The 18,123-nt window shown below is 32.8% G+C and overlaps 1 protein-coding gene across 4 annotated transcripts in view; it reads right to left on the minus strand.

Annotated features, from left to right (window-relative positions):
- Window positions 1-8,222: 8,222 nt before the first annotated feature.
- The window catches only part of Cadps (calcium-dependent secretion activator 1), a 31,818-nt gene continuing 21,917 nt past the window's right edge, over window positions 8,223-18,123 (minus strand). For 2 of the 4 annotated variants that reach the window (XM_018517678.1, XM_018517686.1), the window contains exons 7-15: window positions 15,350-15,709; window positions 14,120-14,365; window positions 12,897-13,197; window positions 11,849-12,005; window positions 11,259-11,710; window positions 10,721-10,879; window positions 10,114-10,230; window positions 9,566-9,804; window positions 9,079-9,283 (exon numbers count right to left, since the gene is read on the minus strand). In XM_018517678.1, coding sequence (XP_018373180.1) covers window positions 9,079-9,283; window positions 9,566-9,804; window positions 10,114-10,230; window positions 10,721-10,879; window positions 11,259-11,710; window positions 11,849-12,005; window positions 12,897-13,197; window positions 14,120-14,365; window positions 15,350-15,709 — 2,236 coding nt within the window. Of the gene's footprint in view, window positions 9,284-9,565; window positions 9,805-10,113; window positions 10,231-10,720; window positions 10,880-11,258; window positions 11,711-11,848; window positions 12,006-12,896; window positions 13,198-14,119; window positions 14,366-15,349; window positions 15,710-18,123 lie in introns of all 4 variants that reach the window. The other 2 variants (XM_018517695.1, XM_018517705.1) reach the window with 2 other exon arrangements.

The raw sequence follows: 18,123 nt of genomic DNA on the forward strand, positions 1-18,123 counted from the left end.
GACCAATCAACGCGTACCCGAATATGACGTAGGCAAGGACATGCGCAAGCTGAACGAGTTTTAGACAATTGATGAGCATACCCTTGTATTTTTATCATGTACCAATCGAAGTTCTCCGTTTCTTTCCCTTCCATGTAATAGAAAACCCCGCTTAAACCTTATGTCCGCTTACAGCTATATTTGACGTAAGACGAAATAACCTGAATTTTTGGAAATTTTAAAAAAGTAACCGAGGGAAAGAATCGAAGTCCTTGGGTGTATATACAGCAACAGTAAAATCTGTAAAAATTATGGAAGAAGTATATAACAGTTTATCGTATCGTAAAGTAGAAATTAACGGATTTGGATTTAAAAAAATAACTACACTACTGAAACAAAATTAAAAATTCGGTAAATATTGACGAAAGGGGACCCAGCCCCAATGACTTTGATCTATGCGTTGTCAAGGTCATTGAGGCTGGGTCCCCTTTTGTTAATATTTTTATGAAAAGTTTACTTATTCCATTCCTTAAAAAGAGACAAATTTTAAGATAGCGTAACCGTCAAAAATCATCGTAGCGAGATGTCTAAAAAAGCATTATAGTTTGAATTAATCTTTATTTTTCAGATGTGTAAGGAACAGAAGTATTTGCAAAGAAAATTTTGCGTTAGTTGGTGCTTTTTGTTTATTATTTATTGATAATATTGATAACTATATTTGTAACTATATTAATTATTATATACGGCGATCTTCCAAAACATTAATCACAAGTTTAATAAGTTAAAACATTTATTGAAGAAAATATCATTGGACATTACTATTTTACATGCAAAATCTCTGCGAAATAAGAATTCTGTTACGTATACCGAACATGTAAGTTTAAAATAATTGTTTGCTTACCGACTCTTATTTTTCTGTTCTTTATTTTAAATAATTAAACCTCTGGAACGTTCTCTGAAAAAAGCATTTTGAAGAGAATATTAATTTTTATTTTATACCAATATTTTCTTATATGGTAACCTTAATTGCATTTAAGGCAACTGCCGTAATATCGGAATGCCAGATGCTAGATACCTCACGTAGAATGAGGTGCCACGTGATGAAGCGCGAATAGTAAAGTTGAACGAGCACACGAACGCGACGAGTACAGAAGTATGACACGCTACATGATATGTTTATATTTTACAAGGTATACTTTATTAATTGCAGTTACATATATGCGTTTGCATTTTTTTTGCTCCACATGCAAATTACTTACACAAATGCTCCATAAAAGGAAAAAAGAAAAGAATGTACCGACGATTTTCGCATAGCCTCTCTATTTGCGTGGCGTAATATGGATATATATGCAGAGTGTCTGGTAAGTTTTGACAAAGCGCTCGTGTAGATAGAACGGATTAAACACTGAGTCGATCGAAAAGTTCTCTACCACACACACATTTGCAATAGTTAACAAGATATTAATTATTAAAAATCGCTGAATATTGGTTTTCAATAATTTTTTACTCAAATACTATCAACTTTACAGAAAAACAGGAGACAAAATTTGTTTATTTTCTTTTCATAAAGTTCCGAGAATTTTTTCAGAATTTTTAAATACCGTATTTTCTCATGTTGGTGCCAATAAGAAAATGCAATACTATAAAAAGTTGATAAAAAATTCTGAAAAAATTTGTAGTTCTATGAGAAAAAATAAATAATTTTTGTTTTTCTGTAAAGTTTTCGCTGTTTTTCTGTAGTTGATAGTATTTGAGTAAAAAATTATTGAAGACCAATATTCGGCAATTTTTAGTAATTAATATCTTGTTAACTATTGCAAAAATTGCAAAATGGTAAAAGACTTTTCGGTTTATCCGCTCTATCTACACACGAACACTTGGTTAAAACTTGCCAGATACTCTGTGTGTGTGTGTATATATATATATATATATATATAATATGTATATATATGTATATATATATATATAATTTTTTCATTTATTTACGTATTTATGTAATGCGTGAGTCCATAAGAAATACTTAATCGTTATCGATATTCATAATCTACATTGTCATGATCATGGTCGATGTCGCATTTAAGCATTGATCGACTGTTTTTCCTCTTGTTTCTTTCTCTTTTTTTCTTCTTTTTCTTCTTCATGGATGTGTAACACTAATCTAGATCACAGTCGTTTCCGCTTTGCAGTCGAGTAAAGAGATGCGATTAATGCTCCGATGAATGAAGGTGAATGAGGGAAAGGAAGAAAGAGAGAAAGAGAGAAAAAGAGAAAGAAAGAATGTGTGAGCGAGAAAGAGAGAGAGAGAGAGAGAGAGAAATAGGCGGTGGTTATTATTGGTTATCGTTCATCATTTCCAATTAAGCAAACAACCTTCCCCTCTTTCTTTCTTCTCTTTCTTCGCGGGTTCGGAAACTGGTAAGATAATGACAAAAATCTGAAATCGCGCTTTGCTTATTTACAATGAAACTCGTGTTCTCTTTAAATAATCTTTTCCTTTCTTTTCTCTCCGGGTGAGAATGAATGGAACTAAAGGAGATTCGATTGCTGTTGAATCCGAAATGAAGAAGAAAAAAAGATGAAAAAGAGAGTTAATCTTGTTACTATTTCTTTCCACATCTCTTTACATTTCGAATTTAAATCAAAATCGAATCTTTTCTAAATCCATCTTCTCCTTATAAGATTTTTTCCTTTTGGCTGTTTTTCTTTTACAATGACGATGCTTCGATGAGGATGCTGGCGCGTGTTACATGCGTATGTAAGTAATGCCATTATTTACAGAAAATGCACACATTCATACCACGTTTACCTTCCGCTCTAGACTTTACTATGTAGGCGACAAACGATGAGAGCGAGTGATTTCTGTTCTCTTTTCTTTTCGTAGTGAAAAACACATGACGGGATGATACCAATAGAGTATGCCGATCAATCGAGCCGATTATTGAGAAGGAAATAAAAAAACTGTCGGATGTTTTTTCTGTATCTTGTTTTGCTTTTTTTGTCGAAATTTTTATTAACGAGAGAACAACAGTTGAGTAAAAGTTAAATCGACTAGAACATTGATTAGAGTAAAAAGACCATCTCTTCGGTTTAAGTAAAGTCACAGTTTCAACGTAAAATATAAAAAGATAGGGTGGAAAAGGAATAAAAAAAAAATGAAATAAGAGAGAGAAAGGAATAGCAAAGAGAAAATCTGGTGGAAAAAGAAAGGGAAGAAACAAAGAATGAGAAGTAAAGAAAGGCAGAGAGACAAGTGAAGAGAGCTGGCGACAAAAGTGTTCGTATCGAAGTTTGATCGGTGAAGTATCACCATTGACGGAATAAACAACAGAGACGGACAGACCGAGATAAAATTGGTAGATAAATAGGTAGAAGATAGACAGACAGACAGACAGACAGACAGACAGACAGAAAGAGTGAGAGAGATCATTTTTGTAACTGTCCTAATCTAATTAGTCGTAGAGTATAGGAGAATTACCAATAATAAGAATAACCATGATAATCATAATAATTCTAACGTCGTTAGTATCGATAAGTATATTATAATAGTTTAGCTTTTTTTTACTTTTTGATAACGTTCCAAATTCCCCGCTTTGTTTCTTTTTTTTCGATTTCGTTCTTTTTCACCTACTTTTATTTCCTTAAAACTAAAAACGAGTCCTAACACGCGTTCGTTTTCGTAAAATCTCATCACATTTACAACGGCAATTATCGTGTTTCGGTATGTGTAAGGCCGCGTTTATTTAATCGATATCGATATCGTCGCACTAATAAATCATGCAATTACGTCGCGCTTCGCTGGTCGCTATGACGTTAAAATGGCGAAACATTCAAGCAACTATTAATCACGCGCTCATATCGTGCTTCCGAACAATCCTTGTTTTCTCTTATACTCTATCCCTTTCCGATTACACATAAAATGTTGTAATCTTCAATACTAAAAATCAAGTTTAAATTAGTATAAGATCAGCTTTAGTTAAAATTAAATTAAGTTGTGTTATCTATCTACATAATCGAAAGTTCTCTCGCTAATTTTTAATAACTAAAAATATTTTAACACTGATAATCTGTTTTCAATTCGGATTTCTTCATATTTATGTCTGAAAAAAATTGATTCAGTCAATTTTGACTTAGTACAAGGAAAAATTCCGAAGCGTGATAAAAGCATTTTTATCAAGCACTGATGCATTTCGCGTATCTTGATTTAAAAAAGAATACATTAATCAACACAAATCGAAAATCGAATGCAAAGATGTAGCCTTCATCCAACGCCGTACGCATTTTCCTTTCCTCGGTGGAAGATTCACCGAAAATATGTAACAATAGGAGAAAGTCGTGTAGTATCGGCCGCTCTAAGTTTTTGTAGAACTTAGGCTAGACTTAATAAAAATTTAAAAAAAAGTTATTTCTAATTCAAATCACACTTAATAAAAGGACGAAAATTATTTTACCTAAAATTGGAAAATATAAAAGATTAATAATTAGCAAAAAGGAACAGATTAGAATTTGAGGTTGGGGCAAAATTGTTGTCTAGTATCGGCCCGCTATAAATTCAACACATTTTTAGGCAAAAATGACTAATAATACAGCGCCAAGTCATTTAAATTTTAGAAAAAAATTTTTTTAATTTTATATTCTAAATTATTAAAATTATATGTATCACATATGAAATAATGAAATATATAATGTTTTCCTTGTAAACTGTAACGTTCAAAAAATCATGTATATACATACTTATACCCCAGTCAGAAATGATAATGGAATCAACATTGAATCGACGTCGATCCATTATCATTTCTGATTGGGACGTACGTCTGTACGTATGTAATCAATATATAAAATAGTAGGGTGTACCTATCTATATATAAACTGGCCGATATTACACGACTTTCCGCTACATATAGAGATTAAAAGAATTCTAATACGGAGTACAATTATTTCATCCTTTAGCAAACTAACATGCACTTGTTAAATTCTAATGCAAAAGAGGGAAAGAGAAAACTAGAGAAAGAGAGAGGGGGGAGAGAGATAATTGAGAGAGAATAAAGGAGCTCGCTTTTCGTCACCCTACTTTGTAAACATGCGATGCATCAAAAAATATTTTGTCAAGTTCGAAAATCGACGATGAAAAGCATAACATCGTCCTTAAGAATTTTCTTTCGCTGCGCGCTGAAACAGGCTTTCAACTTTCAAGCCACGCGAATATTTTTGAATACGATCTCTTGCTTTTGTTATTAAGCGCATGACAGAACGATCCTCTTACCCGGATCCCGACAACAGAGCTTTGATACCGAATGCTGATTCGTGAAAAACGGGTGATGGGGGTAAATTTTACCCTCATAACCGACTTTTCACCAATCAGCGTTCGACGTCAAAGCGCTGTTGTCCGTACGAGGATCCAGGTCATCCAGGCTAAATCCGTCGGATTTCCGTGCTGCGCTCTTGCACGAGCTGTCTCTCTGTTATTTTGTACCATAAAAAATTTACTACTTCCCGTTTCGCCATCGCTAAAGTATATACAAACGAATGGTAAATCCCTCGCCTCGCGTTCGCGCGACTATCGTTTTGTAGTGTTTCTTCTCATCCTCCTCGTACATTTAATTTTTACTGCCTTACTCGTCGAAGTAGGATGAAAAATGTGTCCGTCGCTAACCAGACAGTGAAAAATCGATACTAAATAAATAATTTGGCATAATCTATGTTTGTCTTAAATTTAATTTTATATGTATATATGTATATGTATATGTATAGTATATACACTCCAAGCCAAAAATTTGGAAACACTTTAAAAATTTGACATTTTGAGATTAATTATTTATTCAAATATCTGTAACAGCATTTTTAACAGTATAAATCTTTAGATTATATGATTATATATGTTGATACACATTTATATATGAAACATTTTTTTCTCGGGATATATTAATTGTTTAAAAACAAGTTGTCAAATTAAAAAAAAAATGTCAATTTTTTAAGAAATGTTTTCAAACTTTTAGCCTGTAGGTAATGTGTGTATACATACAGGGTGTCGTACTTTTCAAGAAATTCATATTATATATTCTTACTTCAATACCCCGTAACTCCGAAACTGTTCGAAATCAGACATATGTTAATAGACTTGTTTATTTTCGACTTGTTTTCATATATGTTAAAGCCGCTAGTAGTATTTTCGGCACTGCGTATATATAAACCACGTAAATTGTTCGAATCTAATCTGTGAAAAGAAAATTATACATTTTATCCCAAATATGAATTTCGGTTGTGAATTAACTTTGTATCTTTGTTAAATTGATTATATCATTTTCTCACTTCTTATAATCCATCGTTTTAAAATTATTTTACGTAAATAGCGTAAATGCTTCTTAGAATCTGAGGTAGACAGAGAAAGCTCAAAGAGTTTGATATGAATACGATCAGAGAGAAACCTGAGAGAGGTGAGGACCTTTTTCCTGTAACCGCAAAATGCCCTCGCGCACTACTGCCTTGTGAAGAAGTAGAATTATTGATATAAATTACACAACAATATTCATTTTTTTTAGGTGCTTCTGATGGAAATAAATCGCTGAAATCGTTGAAATTTCTATCAATTTGATAGATTTTATAATAATTTCAGCGATTTATTTCCATCAGAAGCATCTCAAAAAATGGATGTTGTGTGTTGTGTAGTTTACATCCACTTCTGCAGAGGACAATAGTGCGCGGGAGCATTTTGCGGTTACAGGAAATAGGTCCCTCAGGAAATAGTATCCTCTGTCAGATTTCTCCCTGGTTTTATTAGGATTTGTCTCACGCGTTGAAAAGCAAAAATGTACAAACTAATTTAATGGACGAGATTGCTGCAACTCAAGATAGAGTAAGGATTTTTTCAGGGATGTACATTTTTCATCCTGCTTCGGTATTATACTTTCGCGTTTGATGCACTTTCAAGAGTTCATATATCAAGCTGAATAAAAATATCCATTGATATACGAATGTTATATCGTGAGGTTTTGAAAATATATATATGTATCTCGTAATCGAGAGACAAGGCTTTCTTGCAATATAAACATACATAACACTTGTTTTCTCACAGGACATTAGTAATATCGACGTGTCATTGACGACAATAACGAGAAAAAATAAAGCTCTCTAAAGAAGATATATTCCTTTCATCACGATTAAAATGTAGACTGAAAGTATTTCATCGAATAATTTGTTATCGATTCTAAGAGTCACTCTCAATAGCAACTTTCGACAGTGAACTTTTGTAGTAAATACGATCAGAATTGCTCCCAAATTTGTGACCATTTCAGAAAGTTTCACATGTATTAAGAATTACTCTTAAGAACGAAAAAATGTCAAATAAATGCATATAATAATGTGCATTTGGTGCATACTGAAGAATTTTACTTTGCAGAATATTAAGTCCCCATACAGTTCTTATATAAAAAGAATTCTTCTCTTACCGTCGGATAAATAAGAGTTTTAACGTTATCTGTTAATAAACTGAGTGCGATTCTCGCTACAAAAATTTCTCACTTGCTCGCGTTTACTTTCTGCTTGCAAATAAAGAATCACGATTATAGACCGCGGACGATACGCTAATACATATCGATATTAACTACACATTTATATGCATATTGTAACTTATTGTTAGCTGTAAATTAGCATAAATGTAACATAGATGAAAAATAACGTGCTATTACGATCACTACTTCTGATTGTGACCATTCGACTACAAATTAGCATGCTTATATGTATATAAATACAGAGTTTGAAAGTAATGTATTACTTGTAATGTTGTGATCGCGTTATAATTTTTTCAATAACAAATGGGTAATGTATTTAAGAAAATTTAAAGAAATTTAAGTTTGACAATTATACGATTAATAATATGTAGAGGAAAGTCGCCTATATCGTACCCTTTAAGATTAAACAGAAATTATAACAAAAGTACTAAAGAGATTAAAATATTTATTTATTTATATCAAACTTTGATTTACTGATACTAAAACAAAACATTTTTACGAAAATAAACATTAAAATAATGTTTAAATCGAATTTTTTTAAAAAAGTATCTTTCGGTACGATTTTATGAGAGATTTTCCGTTCAATTCGAGCGAATGGTCGTCCAGCAGATAATAGTGGTCGTATCTAATATTGAAAAAGCATTGCCCCGTTGGTTGCAAAATTAATTCAGTAAGCAGCTTTGTCGGTCACGGTTTTCCTTCCGCCCTGCCTTTTCATTTCTATATATATATATATATATATATATTCCGGGATTTTCCGCGTTTCCACTATCGCGATTCATATCCAAGTAACGTTGCAATCGACCCGAGAATTTTTTTCAGCCTACGCGAAATACATGCCTGTACTCTTATCCTCCGATAACTAAATCCGCAAAAATAATTCGCGCGTACACAGACTAGATAGGAAAATCTGCATTCTGCGCTCTGACAGCGCATATTCAGCTAATATATATTAACGACGTTAGCCTGTCGCATGCAGACCACGACAGAATATATGAATACCTCATAATTACACGTTGCATATATGCATGTATGTTTATATACATATACCTTTGTAATATGATCAGATCTACGCATTTATACTCTATATCGTACGTATTCCCGTACAATCAGCCTTTCCGAATATATTTCGACTATATTTCCACTATTACCTGAGATTAAACATAAGTGATAATCGGTTAATTAAAACGAGCCCACAACGAGTTGGCATAATTCTCAACGCGCGTGTTGTTACGTCTAATATGCATTATCTCAAATTCGAAAGTTATGACTAAGTAAATATATTAACAATTAGTTTCTTGACCATAATTAGTCAATAAGTAATTTTGTAGCTCCGCGCATTGAACGTCGCGGCGAACGGCCGGAACCCTCTCTCTCGAAGAGAAATCTGCTAAACGATAAAAGCCAAACTGATCCGATCGATTGCATCGTTTAATCGTATCATTCGTTTATATGGACAAAATTCTAGATCATCATACTGCCTATAGGGTACTGTCTACGCCTTTAAAAGCCTCCCTGTTCACTTCCCCTTATTTAGACAAAGGAGCGTACTAATCGAATGTAAGGTTTACTGGCAGAGTGCTAGAAACAATAACTAGAACCAATTGCTGGCTGAGCCGAATTTTGTAGAAAGACCACCGATGCCCTTGCCAAACATACTACCGACTTTGCCAACAACATTCGATGTGACGTTGCTCAAATTGGCCACGTAATTCGCGTCTTCCGTTATCGTCTCAACGATTGTCACTTTTGTCTTAGGTCTCTCCACCTCGTCATCATTGCCATTCTCTGAAAGCCCTCTGCAATGTAAGAAAAGCTCAATTAACTTGTCTAGTTGTAGCGAAATATTTTCATCTGCTCATTAAAAATTTCTTCATTTTAATTAGCAAAAATTAAATGGAACTAATAATGAGAGTAGAATTATAAATTCTAATTTTTACACACTTATGTTTTAGAAGTATAAATAAAAATTTATGACTACAAAAAAAAATTATCTATTTTCATAAAATATATTTTTTAATATTCTCCATTTGCGCAACCTCTTCGTCATGTATTTAATGTTAAAAATTAAAAGATCTTACTCTTCATTCTGAGCGCTCATGGTTAAGGCACAAGTTGCTTCTTCCGTTTTCATCCTCTTGTCTATAGTCTGATATGTCTTCGTGTTGAGTTTTTCCTCCATGACACCTTGGAGCTCAAAATCCGAGTAGATCTTCTTTACGATATGAGCTAGGCAGGTACATTGATACAAATGCAGGCTGTGATCAAGTCTTTCAGACAACCAATTACATAGCATTTGTATCTGCGCCGTGTACCATTGCTACAATGTAAATCAAAGTAATTCGACGAAATCTCCTCCAATAACACGAATGTGCAGGCAAAACTGCCCCAATTTCTTTCTAAATGTATAATTGAAGGATTTCTTACAAAAATTAAATAAGTCTATTTTTCAAAAAATCTAAATTATGGCGTCAAAACGTTCTTTATCAGTAATATCATATCGTGAACAACTTTATTCCGGTAAACATCAAATAGGAAACGAAAAATGTAAAAGTTTAATAAAGGATGTTTTGTCAAGAGTAATTTGTAAAATTACTTCTTTGCGTACTATTTATAGACTGACTCTTACCTCGAAAAAGGTCAAAATCCACAATTCGTCAAGAACTTTGCTGCGAATCTGATCTATGCAATTTCTCATAAAATTTACATAAGCTTGTCCCATTTCCTTCCCGCTTCCTGATACCTTCTAAAAAAACAAATCATAAGAGACATCGATACAAATGTTCCAATAATTTTTTATACAGGATATCTGATAATTAACGATAAAACTCTCGCATAAGGGCAGAATGGACCAAACAGAGTAGGAAATTTCTGTATTATTTTGCATTTTTCGCATTGGTTAACGAGTTATTAATTTAAGAAAATTTCCAAATTTGTCCAGCCTACCGTCCAGAAAAACGCACGTTATTTATAAGCGACATTGGAATTAACGTGCCTAGCGATGGCGAACGCGCGCTTCGCTGGGCGGTCTTATCTCGTCGCGCGTTTGCATTTGGCGGTAGACCGGACGAATTTGGCTATTTTCATAAATTAGCGAAAAATAGAGGACTTTTCTTCTCAATTTAATCCATTTTGCCTCTATGCGAGTTTTATCGTTAATTATTAGACACTGTATATTGTTGCTCTAGTGACCACTTGATTTCTCGTTATTTATTATTATCGAGCGAAGCGAGTACCGTAAGACTAAGAATGGAGCCAATAAGGGAACCCTCATCATAACGAGACAACTTAGAAAGCGTCGCTTCCAATACCGTTATGAGCTTGTTAATCATTCCTTGATTCATTCCCGCTGACGTCTTTTCAATCATGTCGTCAATCTTGGAATGATATTGATGCTAGAAATCACACGGATATTAATAACAACATAAAATATAGGTACCTGCTAAACAATGTTATTGCTATTTAATGTAGAAAAATTGTTTTACTAATTTTCTTTTATTAACATAAATAATATTCTTTAAACTCTTCTGTAATATATATCCGTATTAGCAATACTTTCTATGTGTAATTTTTATATTAGAGTATATCTTAAAAATAAAATAATTAACTATTCAGTAAATACGCAATGAGAATACGAAGTGAAATATTAATTAAGCTTGATTAAATCAAACTTTTAGGGATTTTACTATATTATATATTTACATTGAAATTATTTCATGAGAAAAAATATTACATTTACAGTTCTACGAAAAATTAATTACCAAATGAACTTACCACATCGACACCATCGACAGTACAAAGCTTAAAACTCTGATTCTTGGCGTCCAAAATAACGTTCACCATAGCACACATTTCCGACGGTATGATATAATCTGTAGAGATGAAAGTCACGCCTTTTTTAAGCCACTGCTGGAAGGCCGCGTCGGTCCTTTGAATGCACGATTCTACCATGTCGCATGCCATCAGTTTTAGTCTCTGCTCAAGATGTTGCCTGAACTCTTGATCAGGCCAGTGTAATCCGCCGATGAATGACTGCAACGCATCTAACTTCCAGAAGAGATCCTCCGATGTGGCGCAACCGTTTCCCTTAATCTCCCATCGTTCTTTCTCAAAGCCTTTATGAATCGATTGAGCGATCGACGTTTCCATAAGATCAACGTAACGTACCACCAATGGCGCGAACGTGTCGCGTAGATGCTGATGGAATCTTCCGTTCTTCAAATTGTCTACGTTCAAATTAAATTTTATGATCATCTATAGAACCCTTAGATCTAATCTTGAAACACATTTCTGATATTTAAGATAAGAGAAAATAATCAAGTTAAATCCTATCAGTCATAATCTTGGATGAGAATTGAACTCACCGTCAGTCTTAAGATAATCATTCATTATCTGGAACAGTGGAAAGCTATCCCATGTGTCTGGTGGTTGCTCTGCCAGTACTTTATCCATGTCGACGGCAAATAACGACCAGAAAATCTCAGCGTGCTCCACCATAAGATCGCTAAACCAGGCGAACGCCTGCGGTACAGTGTAGTAGGAGCGGATCGTGAAAATATTGGACATCGCACATATACGGTGGGCATATTTCCTCTAGCTCGGGGTGATGGGGACGCCACCCTGAGCACGGGGCCCTCGAGTACCCAGAAGACACTACTTCTACTTCATAATGTACGTGAGAATAGTCGTAAAACTTGTAATGCTAAGCAACAAGCGTTTGCTGCATCTAACATTCCAAAAGATGTAATTATTGATTTGAATGAAACATTGAGAGAGATATCGCAATCGAATGAGACATTTCTCATTTGTGAAAGATATCTGGTGGGAGAAGTAAAAGTAAAACTTAAGTTAAACTAAATGCAGCAGCATGTGAAGTGCCAGGATAAACGCAGCAATGAATTATTCAATACCCTTCATTGAAAAAATGAAGTTTGTTGAAAATGGACAAACCAGAAAATTTTATATCAATTACAATTCTGCTTATCTCAACTAGAATTTTAGTAGATTTAACCAGAAAATTTTCTGGTTAACATGACATGTTTCATGATGTATACACATAGTGTGTATGCAATTTGAAAAACATAACTTCAAAAAAGTAAAGTATTGCTTTTGTCTTTCTACATGAGCGTGAACGTCTCTCAGCAAAGTTGCAATGGGATATCTCACGACGTCTGTAATTTAACGATTATTCTACGTGAAAGCGACTTTCAAGGTGATAATAGAAGCTCTCTATGAAATTGTCTACACGACTCAATTGTCTATCACGGCGGCGAGAAGAAATGAGCAGCGAATGCGCGTTTGTCTTCTGAGGAGGTGGCGGACCCTTACCACGGTCCGTGTTTCAAGGCATGCTGACCCTCTCTCTCGAGAGCCCCGAGAATCGACACTCAGTTCTAAAAACCCAACTAATACCTCCGAATAATGTTCTTCATTTTGCTGGAGCAGATCGACGCACAACTCGGCGAGATGTATGAGATCCTCTAGCTTCTTGCTAGGAGGCACGCACACTTCGCCGCTAAGATCATCCTCGATCTTTGCTTCGGCGGATAATTTTGTGTAATTTACCAGTGCCGCCGTTTCTAAGCAGTTCTTTATGAGAGCCTTCACTTCCTCCTGCGGCACGGGTGTCACGCTATCCTTCATAAGAACGCGTTCCAAGAGAGATAGAGCCGCTTTCAACGAGCCTTCCGGGCGTCCGAATGGAAAACTGTATCTATTGCGAAAAAGGATATTTGGTGAAGTTTAATCGAATAAAGTAATCTTTTTGGGAAATTATTTTGAAAAATGTATCGTATATTTTATCATGCGAAGCTAAACATAACAATATTTTGTATTAAATTATTTATAAAATATTAATGAATTGCAATGAAATCTTAATAAACTGTAATGAAATCTTAATGAAATTTTAATGAATTGTAATAAAATCTTAATTAAATAATACTGAAAATGGATCAATTAATATAGAGATTTTAATGAAATTCAATAATATTTTATCATTATTCATTATAATTTGAGAAAAAATTTCCATCAAGTTAAGCAATGTTCATATTAGTATTCTAATAATGAATTTCGACATAGAGACAATCCGTAAAACGCATAGCTTCTGTATAGAAAATACTCATTGGAAGTCTCAAAAAAAAAGACATTTGATGTTAAGAATATATTCTTTTTAACCGATGTTAATTGATTAGTCAACAATTTTCTCTGTCGAGTTAAAAAATGATTTTTCCTTTTTTAAAAAATTTTTTTTGAACATACGTGAGTGAAAGAATCAGTCGAGGCGGTTCTTCGTGCCTAATATTTCTTGTGAATTTATACAATTTCCATTTCAAGTTAAGTGTGAGTCGATAAATTTGTTACTACTTCAGCTTCGATTTAAGGCTGTTTCAAAGTCCGAATATGGCATTTTTTCACTCACGTATGTTCAAATCTTTTTCCTAAAATTGTTTAATCTCATATCGGTCCATTTTCACTTAAAATTATTTAATTTTTTTAGTTGTGTCCCTTTTGAAGTAAAAGAGTGATATCATAAAAAATTAATTTGCACACAACTAAATATATTAACGTATAAATAATTATTTGTAAGCTATTTTTTTTATATTGCTCACAGTTCGAAGGTGATTAAAATTGCTTACCTAAAATTGGTGATTTGGTTTTCGAGAATCTGTCGCAGTCGTTCCTTAATCTCCAGAAATTTATCTTTCTCTTCGTGAGTAATCGAGGTCACGCGATCGGTAGATGTTGTGTTACCATAAACATGACTAGCACAGAAAGCGAAACTATAGTGCATCAATGTCGGATCTATCATAAGCCCGCGATCGATTCTGTCCAACAGATCATGGAGGTAATAGAGATGCCGGAAGCATCCGCTCACGCCGTACCTACCGTCAGAAAACAGATGTCAAAATCGATATTGCAAACAAAGGTAAAAGAAAAAATAATTGCATTAATACTTTCTAACTTTCTAATCTTTTCTTAATAATCCATTACATGGATCTAAATAAACCCAAATTAAGCGAAGTTTCAAATAAAAATTGAACGAGCAGTTTATAAAAATAAAAAAAGAAAGACTAAAAAAGAGCGACCCGCAAAGGATCAGTTAAAGGACTTGCTACAACAGTGAGCCCACATTTTGTTAAAACGGAGTAAATAAATTTTGAAGTTAAAATCATTTGTATTTTCCATTACTTTAACTTTAGAATTCATTTACTCTGTTTTTACAAAATTATACACATAACCCACTGTTACAATAAGCCCTTTCATTTTCACAAACTAAGCTAGTGTAACGTATTTACACGTTTTCATGTATCTTAATGACTATAATTAGTAAGACAAAAATGCGCGAAGGAGCTATGTTAGCTCAGTTTGTAATGAAGATTAATGAAACACGAAAACGTCTGTGATTCGGAAGATAAACTCAATGTCTATACGAACTGTAATATTATATTTTGTATGTATTATTTTGGTATTATGTATTCATTCCTAAAGTTTTGTGTGTGTGTGTGTGTGTGCGCGCGCGCGCGCACACACACACACACACTATAAAACCCTATATATTCATTATTTACAAGTGAATAAATGTTTATTCATCATTAACGAATGGCCATATGACGAATAAATGTATATTCATCGTTCACAAGTAGTCGAATAACAAGCACACATTTTTATTCATCATTCAGTGTGTAGCTGACTAATGAGTAAATTTTTATTCAAATAAAAAGATAAATTATGAGTACATTTTTATTTTTTATATGTTTTCGTTATTTAGATAAAAAGTTATTGAATAATGTTCATCTCTGATATGAAATAACTTTGCAAAATATAGATTAAATTGTTTAAAAAATAATAAGAATAAATGTCATTACCTGGCACAATATTCATCTAACACAAAAACTTGACCGGGCGAGAACCAGCCGAGCGAGCAGTAAGGATCGTTCAACCTATAGTCCAGCATCGAGTTCTGCAAGTACTTGAATAGTCCTGGATGGTCAAACTTGCACGGATCTGCACTGATATAGTCTTCCATACCGTGCTTCTTCGCGCGATCGGCGTCACCTTGAATCTTACTTATGGTTGAATTTTTGTCAACTACGGAGACCGGCGGGGTAGGCTTGTGCGACTGACCAGTCGCCCGATACATTGCCATCACCCACAAATGACATTCGTTCTCGTCGTCCGAGGCGTATACTATATTGTCGCCTTCACGAACTGCGTTGAAGAAATACCTGTCGAACACGCGACACGTGATTGCAAATTGGGCGATTGAGTATACAACCCTTGCTCGTCAATTGTGAAACGTCTTGTCACTGATAACAATTTTACTCATAATTTCTCATAAAAATTTTTCATAATTTCACTTATCAACAATTTGTAAGTAATTATGGAAATTATGGAAAATTTTTTAAATTTTTAAACATTTTCTGATAATTTTTCCAATAACAAGAAATAAGAAATATAAATAGATATAATTCCTTAGAATAATCCAATAAGAAATTATGAGAAATTTTTCAGATGTTTAAATATTTCATTTTTTTTCCAACAACCAAGAATAAGAAATATCAAAATTTCTCAGGCGAAAGGAATGTAAGGTGTATCTCGTTTCGTGTGAAGTCGTTACAAAATTACAAATTTTCTGCTTTAAAAACAAATTCTCTGCTATAAAAACTAGGAAATAGAAAGCTTTCCTAGTTCCTTCGTCACCTACAAAACAAAAATTATATTAGAAAACGTTTTAAAAAAAAATTTGTTTTTGAAGCAAAAAATTTATTTTAAAAAACAGACGTTATTTTTTAAACAATTTTATTAATAACTTTTTAATGGATAACAAGCAACGGCTAAAACCTGTTGGAGGTTACTCAAGGTTGAGGTCATTGGGGTTACTCAAGGAGGGTTCTCCTAATGTAAACTTTTACCATGAAATCGTTCTGAGAAATTATAAGATTTCTGATTTTATATTATTAGAAAAAAATATGAGAACATTATTAGAAAATTTGAAAAATTTTTCATAATTTCACACAATTACTTACAGATTGTTGATATGAGACATTATGCATTTCATGAGACATTATGACAAAAATTTTGCTAGAATATAGACAGATAATAAGAAAGGAGTACATAAATACTTCCAAATGGCATAACGGATAAGATACAATTCTCATAATCCTGAGGTCCCACTCTTTTGAAAAAAAAATTACGTTTTAATTACGTAATAGATTGTTACAAATCAGTACGTGATTTTTTTAAATCACGTAATTTGAAAAAAAAAAAATCACATGATATTTATAGAAATAATTTCATCCATCGCATGTGATTTTATAGTTATTGAATTTTAAGGAATTGAATGATAAAAATAGAAGAAAAAAGAACACATCATCATGTGATTTTTTAAATTACATAATTTTAAAAATCACATACTGATTTAGGACAATCCGTTACGTGATTTACATGTTTTAATTACATGATTTCACCATGCAACTGTGTGACGTGATTTTTTTTCAATAGGGCAGATTCAAAACCCGGTAAGTAAACAAATTAAAATAAAGAATAACGTAATATAAAGAATATTAAATTATTATTGGTATATATTAAGAGAAGATATAACAAATGAAATATTTTATATAAGAAAATATGAAAAAAATACAACATATTAGAAAGGAAAAAATTTTACAAATGATGACAAAATGTATAGAAAAAATCATATATTCTCATTGCATTTGTGATGAGTATTTATGAGTATTTATGACAAAATGATCATTCTATGAGTAAATATGACATATCTGAAAAATTATAAGAAATTATGAAACATTTGTCGAGAAATCATGAGAAAAATGTTTACCAGGTCAATCACAAAATTTACGTGTAAAAATTAAATTTTAATGTGTCAGACTAATCGAAAGCTAATTACTTTTCAAAATATTAGATGCTAATCTATTTTTTACTACAAAATCAACTTAAAAATAACTTAGAATTAACTTAAATAGAAATTTAATTATTATAGAATTATGTAAAACGTCTAATAAAGAAGAGAGCATGGTTTAATAATACTAAAACAAATTTAATTAAATCTTAACTACTAAAAATAAAAAATTAATTAATGTCTGAAGTCGACGAACGATTGTAACAGGCAACCTTATGAATCTATGCACCTACGAGCTGCTGCAGCAGGGATTAGGTAAGATAAATGTCCCAATAGCCGGACATTTAAGCGTAGGTTATCATAGTAATAGAAGGTTTTTAATATAAATATTTGTATTCATTTTAAAACTCTCAAGACCCTCTTAAGCAAAGAAAAATTATTTGAGCCCACTTATAACAATTCTTAATTAAAATATTTAAATAAGTAATAGAATGCGTCAATGTATCAGTGGACAGCCGGTCAGATACCAAGACGTAATTGTCCCAATGTCCAATCACAATTAGAAAATTAGTATGCTGACGGAAAATATTAATATAAATAGATGTTTAATGACAAACGACAATTAATTCAAATTGATCTTTAAGGTAAAAAGCGTTTGAAACTAATATTAATTTAAATAAATAAAATTTTATGTAACTGTCCGGATATAGGTACTGTACGATCCGAGAGAGAGAGAGAGAGAGAGAGAGAGAGAGAGAGAGAGAGAGAGAGAGAGAGAGAGAG

Source organism: Trachymyrmex cornetzi, unplaced genomic scaffold, assembly GCF_001594075.2.
Source record: "Trachymyrmex cornetzi isolate Tcor2-1 unplaced genomic scaffold, Tcor1.1 scaffold121, whole genome shotgun sequence".
NCBI classification, from domain to species: domain Eukaryota; kingdom Metazoa; phylum Arthropoda; class Insecta; order Hymenoptera; family Formicidae; genus Trachymyrmex; species Trachymyrmex cornetzi.